The following is an 8109-nucleotide window of genomic DNA, read 5'->3' on the forward strand; positions in this document are numbered from 1 at the left end:
TCTTGGTTACTTTGTTTTAGACACCCTATATTCCCACTCACCTAGACATGTACACACCCTTTTCAAGCCCTTTATTCTTGCCTCACAGCCAGTACCATATCACATAATGCCTTCAAATTAAAATTAAACTCTCTTTTGGTGCTCTCATTTCCATCTAACTAGTTTCTTTTCGACATCCCTTTTTCACCCCCCACAAAAAAAAAAAAAAAAAAAAAAAAAAAGCACAAGAAGCGAAAAAAATGAACGATTACTATAGAGATGACAGGATCAAATGCTGCAATCTTCATCCCAAAATGCTGGTAGTAGGAGTTTGTGCCTTGTGCTTGAATGAAAGGCTCTTGATTCTAGCTTCCAAACAAGCCCATCTTCACAGAAAAAGTAGTTGTTCGACTGTGGCGCCTAAACGGCCCTCCAAGGCCTTGCCAAAGATTTTCGCTCTCGCAAATTTGCTCAATCGTTTGGATATTAAACATCAGAAAACTGAGGTTTTTTGCACTTCATCTACCAGTCAAGAAGGTAAGGTTTTCACTTTTTTTTTTGTCCTTTCATTGTTTAATTATTATCATTTTAATTTGCTTTTTTAGAGAAGGAATCAAGAAAAGATTAATCAAGAGAAAAATCAGAAAAGTGTTTGAATGAAGATTAAAAGATCTTATTGTTTCATAATTAGATCCGTGTGATCGATCTCTAGCTCGTTTCGATCTTTTTACATTACGAAGGCATATATTATATATGATACATCGATGAAATTCACTGTGCTGCTGAATTTTTGTTGGGGGATGACGATTTTACATCAATGATTGTAAAGCTTTTAATTAAAAAGTGACAAATTAAATAGCTTGCATTAGAAATTATTAACGTAATCATATATGTTATAATTATAAACGAACCAACTTTTGAGAGGAATTTATTAATTAATTACTAAACGAACCTTCACTAGATATATTATAGAGAATATTGGTACGAGAATTGAACGAGATCCAAAGGGACCCCTATTGGTCTTCTCATGTTGTTAAAATTTCTCAGTTCCTGTTTCCAAATGATACATACATTCTAAAAATGGACACAATGAGGAAAATAATTCACAGACTCTAAAAGTAACTTGCGTATGTGTGACTGAGACAGCTTATTATATACATACATACACATATATATATATATATGATGATCATGATCAAATATATATACATTGGCCGGCCGGCTGGATTATAAGTTAATTATAGTCTTCAGAATTATATATATACATATGAACTTTGACGATATTCCCCTTCGAGCTATTTTTGAAGTTGAGTCAAACTCAAGCCCATAATCTTAACATTAATGATGATGCATATATATATGTCGATAATCTGCGATCCCCTTTTGCTCAATAAAATTTACCATATTAAGTAACACATTATGAGATTTTCATGCCTTTGCTTTGGACTTGGGTGAGACAGACTCCTTCATATCAATCAAGTTTGAAGAAAATGGTGTCGCTTCGTGGGACAATAATGGCAAAAACTCTAAAGTGCCCTTGAATGATACTAACATGCACAAGGACAAGGAGATCAAGAGTGTGGTAGAGCATGTGAAGCCACGCACGACGCTGAGGTGGCGAAGGCGGATTGGCCATCTCTTCCAAGTCCTCAGGTGGAAGAGGTTTAGCAAAGGTAATATGTGCCATGTGGGCACAAAGCTTGAAGGAGCAAAGGTTAAATATGGGTGGATAAGGACTCTCACAAAGAGGAGGACTTGAAAATATAAATAAATAAAGGATTTGTGTAGAAGGCGACACTTGAGCAGCTTTTCTATCAATGCTCCAAAATTCTACGAGAAGTATTCTTGATATGAATTGCAAGTGATTATAGAATCTACGGTATATATATGATTATTGAAATGATATCATAATAATTTGAGGTTGCTTCGTTTTGTTAAATCCCACCAATAATGGAGTGTGCTATTATTATTTGTATATATTTGTACCTTTAATTTGTTTCACACAAAAGAATGTCATAATGAGTTCTCGTAAACATATATAATTTAATCGTCATCGTTATCTAACTTAAATCTAGTTAGAATAGATTATATACACATATTGATCCATATATCTATATTGAATCGACGCCCATCAATTCTATTGTTTATATAATCAACTCCCACCAATTATGTGTTCCTAATAATTTGTACATGCACGAGTATATATCGATCGTAAATCAAATAATTGCCACTGTCGTTTTATCCGTAGAGGGAATGGACAAACAAATATTGTTAGGTGCTCCACTCAAGTGAACATATGTAGTAGTGTAAGGGCCACACGATTTCTGCCATATCTTGTCTAGCTAGCCTTCAAGAAAAAATTATATTGATTAGTTTTTCAACAAAAGTAAGCTAAAATATGATTATAAAACATGCTTCGTGTCCTTATAAAATTTTGGTGTTTATTCCCCCAAAATTTGTAATAGTAAAATTTGCCCTTTTTTCCCCACAAGTGCAAATTGTAAAGAATGTGCATAGAACTTAGGTGTCTTTTGTTTAATTATTTAATTATAGCATCGAATGGTCTAATATAAAGAAGATATATAGTAGGGTAGTGTGTCCCTTTTGTTAGGTCTAACATATCCATTGCACAATCAATGCTTTAGTGTTAGGAAATAAAGATCCTTTGAGCAAAATTAATTAAAATGACAACTCAAGTCAACTAAATCTCGGTTGCTTCAGCCGATGACTTGCAATCTGCCACTAAGGTCTTAAATTTGGGACGATATCTCAAGTTCGAGACTCAATTATAACAGTTTTCTCCAAACTCAAAAAAATCTCGGTTGCTCCATCATAAATTCTATTCTTCTTCTAGGTTTGATCGGGCCTTTGTCTGCAATTAATTTATTCCTTTTAATTTAAAGCAAAAAATTCCCAACAATTTGCAATTAATTTTCTCGTCAAACCTCAATTAACCCAACTTCTAACACTAATTCAATTTTTATTATCATTGTCATAATTATTTAGATGGAATTTATAGAGGACATGAAGAGCGTGACCTTAATTCATTTAATTTCTCATCCACCAAAAGGGATCAAGAGAGTATGGGGTGCATACCAAAGGTCACCATCGATTCTTTAATTTGATTTCAATTAATTCACTAGTAAATAAGGAGCTAGCTAGCTAGCGAGCCACTTTTGCAATTTGAAGTCAAAGAAGTCTTTATTAGGCACATTGTTTTGTCACGTTACTTGGGCAACATTGCTTAAAAGTACATAATAATAACAATCATAATACTAAAAAAGATTTGAAAAAAGACCACAGAGGTGGGGGCAATGTTACAAAGGGTTTCAATATATATCAATCTGTTAATTTCTCCACTCCTTTTGCGCCCCCACATGCTTTGATTCTCCATACATCTCTTTTTGAATATGGGATTACTGCAAACTTGTCTGTGGTTGCAAATTCGGTGAAATTCAGACCTTTCCATTTTATTCCAAGAACTGCAAAAAAATATTGGACCAATGTTCATATTACATTCCCAATTACTATTATTTTTTGCTCCGGAGTCAGCGTCACATCAATCTCATACAAACCTATATATGCATACATACATGGCAAGTATCTAACTTTGTATGAAATATATGTATATATGATTATAGAGTTTTGCATTACTTCAATCAAATTCTTGAATAAAATTTTAGGGTTTGCAATATTATTTCAATTAATTAATTTATTGAACGTGTCTCAGATTTAAGGGGCCAATCCGTTTTTCTACTACGTTTCGTTCGAATGACATGATTAATTGATTATTGAGTGATGATTTGTAAATTGGAATGATAAAGATATGATAAATAAAGATTTATAATTTATGTTGAAAATATTGTTGTGTAATTGGTTTGATTTTTAAGAGTAGGAATAGGTAATGGTTTCTTTTAATTCTTTTTTTTTTTTTTGTTTGCCAAAAACACTCCTTGATATTTTTATTTATTTATTTTTACATCTCTGCAATCGTTTAAAGCAAAACCTAGTCGAAAAAAAAAACATGAAAAGACTGCATTGATCTACACATTGTGGTCCGAATCTCGAGATCTTGAGTATTACGGGTCAATCCGACATACATATAAACAATTCAAATTGGAGTGTGAGAATTTTGTTCAAAATCGCGAGAATATATATGAAACGACCCTAACTCTATAATAAATATGAGAAATTTTTTTTTTTTTTTATACTACTAAATAATTATATGTACATATATGCCCATACATATATGCACAGAATAAAATAATTAAAATAAATACACGACTAAATAAATAAATAATTAAATACTTAAGAAAAATGCATCTTTGAAATAAATAATTATTTGAGTCAACCTCTATAATTCAAAATGTACTGCATAAATAAAATAAATAAAAAGTGTGCATGCACTAAAATATTTAATAAAATATTCAATCACCTCAACCCATGAAAATATTAAAATGTATCATAACATAACATATATGGTGACTCAGAAGCTGTCACGGTCACGGGGCTACTGCAGCACTGCTCATACGTCCTCACCACCGGTAGGAGTAACCTGCTCCTCTACGTACTCACCTGCACCATAACAGTGTAGTGAGCCTAGAGGCCCAACATGCATACTAACAAGGGTTTAAAAATAATTTAAATCAATTTAATCCTAATACATACATATACATGAATGAGCATGCTTAAAATTACATAACATAACTTACTTAAATAAACATAAATAACATATTACATAACATACATAATATTATACATATTTGAGTTGTTGAGCACTTATTTTCTTAACATCGAATGGTCCTATCCGTAAGTGTGACCCATACTTATAGTGCGACTGATCAGTCTAAGAAACCATCGTACGAGGCTGGTGGCGAACCACCCATACATAAATGGCAGAAACTGCCCATACATAAATGGCCACACTACTTCAATTTCCACCTAAAATATTTTATCTGCTCAACCATAGAACTTCAATCATAGCATAAAAATTGATTTCATGAATGCATGTACTTAAATAAATTGTGTGTCCTTCATATATATTTAATTTAATTTTCTTACTAACATATAAATATTAAAATAACTTAAATGCATAAAAATAATTAAATATATAATCAGGACACATGCAATTTTTCTCATGGATGGTCCTGGACTGCTGGCCTTACACTCAAGCCCATTAACTTAAATCTGGCCCATTAACATACTTAAGCCCAATATCTTAAACTTTAAGCCCAATTAATTAATCTAAGCCCAATTAAATTAATTAAGCCCATTAAAATTACACTAAGCCCAATAACTTAAATCTGGCCCATTAACATACTTAAGCCCAATATCTTAAACTTTAAGCCCAATTAATTAATCTAAGCCCAATTAAATTAATTAAGCCCATTAAAATTACACTAAGCCCAATAACACTTAAACTGGCCCATTGGGCCCAAAAGCCCAAAGACTGGCCCAATAACTTTTATGGGCTCAAAAGTCCATAAAATTAATGGACTAACTTAATTAAAATTTTAAAATTTCAAATAAAATTATTTGGGAGTCCAAATAATTTTATTTTAATTTAATTGACTCAAAAACCCATTAATTCATAAAATATTTTAAAAATAAAAAGACTCGAGCTCGGCCCACCAAACCCGGACCCGGACCCACTTAACCCGACCCACTAACTTATTGACCCGACCCGAGCCCCCACGACCCGACCCGGTACCCTAAACCCTAGAACCCGAACCCCCTTACCTCACCAAGGCCGCGGCCGTGAGCAGCAGCCATTCCATGGCTGCTGCCGGCCGGCTCCGGCCGCCCCTGGCCGGAGCGCCGCCGCCCGGACGTAGCCCACGTTCGGGCGGACCTAACCTGTCCGAACCCCAGCCCCCATGCAGCCTATACTAGAAGCCCGAAGGGCCTTCCCTTCGAACCCTAGACCTGCGCCTCTTGGAGGCCGATCGACTCTGGTTGGTTTCCTGGCTTGTTTGGCTCGAGCCACTCGAGCCATTCGAGCCAGGCCACACCCTCACCCCCTTCCAGACCCTCGGCCACCAGTAGACACCACCATGAGCAGAAAAAAAAACGTGCACACCAACAAGAAACCACACGGCCAATTCGGTCTCTACATGGCCAAAGGAAATTTTTCTGAAAATCTTTAAAATTTACGATGCACATCTCATACACACACTATAATATCTGATATTGTACAAAAATTAGAAAAGAATTCATGCCTTTCACCGAAGTAGTAGAGAAAACGAGAAGGCGACGAGTCCGGGACGACGGGGCGATGACAACCGACTTGAACCTTCAAAAACCGAGGCTATGGTGTTCTTGGAGCTTGCTCGGTGGAGAAGATGAAGATTTATGAGGGTGGCGGCTGATGGAGGGGTTGAGGGATCGGCTAAAGGGGTTTGGGGTAGATTAGGTTTAGGTTTTGATTTAAAATAGGTTTTAAGATAATTAAAAAGGTTTAAATATAAAATATAAAATTTAAAAAAACTCTAATTAAAAGTTGAAATCTGAAATATTAAGTTAAACATATGAAAATCCCGAAATATTGAATTAAAGGAATTTTAAAAATACTAAAAAGTCAATATTTTGGCTAATTTTGAATAAAAATGGACTCCTAAAATTATATAAAATTAAATACTTAAAATTTTGAGATAATAAAACTCAAAATAATATTTTAAGGCTCTAAAAAGGCTCATAAAATAATTTGGATGGAAAGTCGTCATCTCGTCCGTCCATGGTCCCGTCTACGCGATCAAATAATTAAAATACTAAAAATCATACAAATCACTAATTATGGGTTAAATGCTTAAAAATAAATTAAATCATGCACCAATAGTTCACATAATTATTTAACCCATAAATCATAAATTTAAATAATTAAATATCCTAATTATGCATGCGAATTTACGTATTTAAAAATACCGGGTGTTACAATTCTCCCCCCCTTAAATTGAATTTCGTCCTCGAAATTAAAGTACTTACCCAAACAACTCCGGGTAGCGAGTCCTCATGTCTGCCTCGGTCTCCCAAGTAGCTTCCTCCTCTGAGTGATTCAGCCACTGGACTCTGACCATCGGTATGACCCGCGTCCTAAGCCTCCGCTCCTCCCTAGCCAAGATCCGTACTGGTCTCTCCTCATACACTAGATCCGGTGGCAACTGTAAGGGCTCGAAATCCAACACATGCGATGGGTTGGAGACATATCTCCGAAGCATGGATACATGGAAAACGTTGTGCACTGCCGCTAGCCCCGGTGGTAGAGCTAAACGGTAGGCCAACGTGCCAACTCTCTCCAAGATCTCGAATGGCCCTATATATCTCGGATTAAGCTTGCCTCTCCGTCCAAAACGCGCTACTCCCTTCATAGGTGACACCTTCAGAAATACGTGATCACCGACTGCGAACTCCAAATCGCGTCGTCTGGCATCTGCATAACTCTTCTGCCGACTCTGCGCAGTCCTCATCCTATCTCGAATCTGCGTCACGATGTCAGCTGTCTGCTGCACAATCTCTGGACCCAACAAAATCCTCTCACCAACCTCATCCCAATGCACAGGAGATCTGCATCTCCTCCCATAAAGTGCTGCATAAGGAGCCATACCTATAGACGACTGAAAGCTGTTGTTATAGGTAAACTCCACTAATGGCAGTCTAGTCTCCCAAGATCCTCGAAAATCGATGACACAAGCTCTCAAAAGATCCTCGAGAACCTGGATCACTCTCTCGGACTGCCCATCTGTCTGGGGATGAAATGCTGTACTGAACAAAAGTCTAGTCCCCAAAGCTGTGTGCAGACTCTTCCAAAACGCTGAGGTGAACCTCGGATCTCTGTCTGACACGATAGACACTGGTATGCCATGCAGTCTAACAATCTCTCTGACGTAAAGCTCTGCATACTGTGTCAAAGTGTAAGTAGTTCTTACCGGCAAGAAATGAGCTGACTTGGTGAGTCTATCCACAATCACCCAAATCGCTGTACACCCTCTGGTACTCCTCGGTAAGCCAACCACAAAGTCCATCGTAATATTCTCCCACTTCCATTCCGGAATAGGGAGAGGTCTAAGAAGTCCTGCTGGACGCTGATGCTCTGCTTTGACTTGCTGACAAGTCAAGCACTCTGACACCACTCTC

The 8109-nt window shown here is 36.4% G+C and overlaps 1 protein-coding gene across 1 annotated transcript; it reads left to right on the plus strand.

Annotated features, from left to right (window-relative positions):
- Nucleotides 1–58: 58 nt before the first annotated feature.
- LOC140866560 (uncharacterized) lies at nt 59–1954 on the plus strand. The gene is made up of 2 exons (XM_073271576.1): nt 59–516; nt 1440–1954. Exons 1-2 carry the CDS (start codon nt 240–242, stop codon nt 1736–1738), a joined length of 576 nt encoding a protein of 191 aa, XP_073127677.1. The 5' UTR covers nt 59–239; the 3' UTR covers nt 1739–1954.
- Nucleotides 1955–8109: the final 6155 nt, after the last annotated feature.

The sequence above is a fragment of the Henckelia pumila genome, chromosome 4 (assembly GCF_033568475.1).
Source record: "Henckelia pumila isolate YLH828 chromosome 4, ASM3356847v2, whole genome shotgun sequence".
In the NCBI taxonomy this organism is placed as follows: domain Eukaryota; kingdom Viridiplantae; phylum Streptophyta; class Magnoliopsida; order Lamiales; family Gesneriaceae; genus Henckelia; species Henckelia pumila.

Bases quoted from the DNA above. Each gene is read 5' to 3' on its own strand.
- LOC140866560 (XM_073271576.1), top strand. From the start codon at position 240: ATGAACGATTACTATAGAGATGACAGGATCAAATGCTGCAATCTTCAT. The intron at 517-1,439 runs GTAAGGTTTTCA...TGGGTGAGACAG, and splicing joins TTCATCTACCAGTCAAGAAG to ACTCCTTCATATCAATCAAG.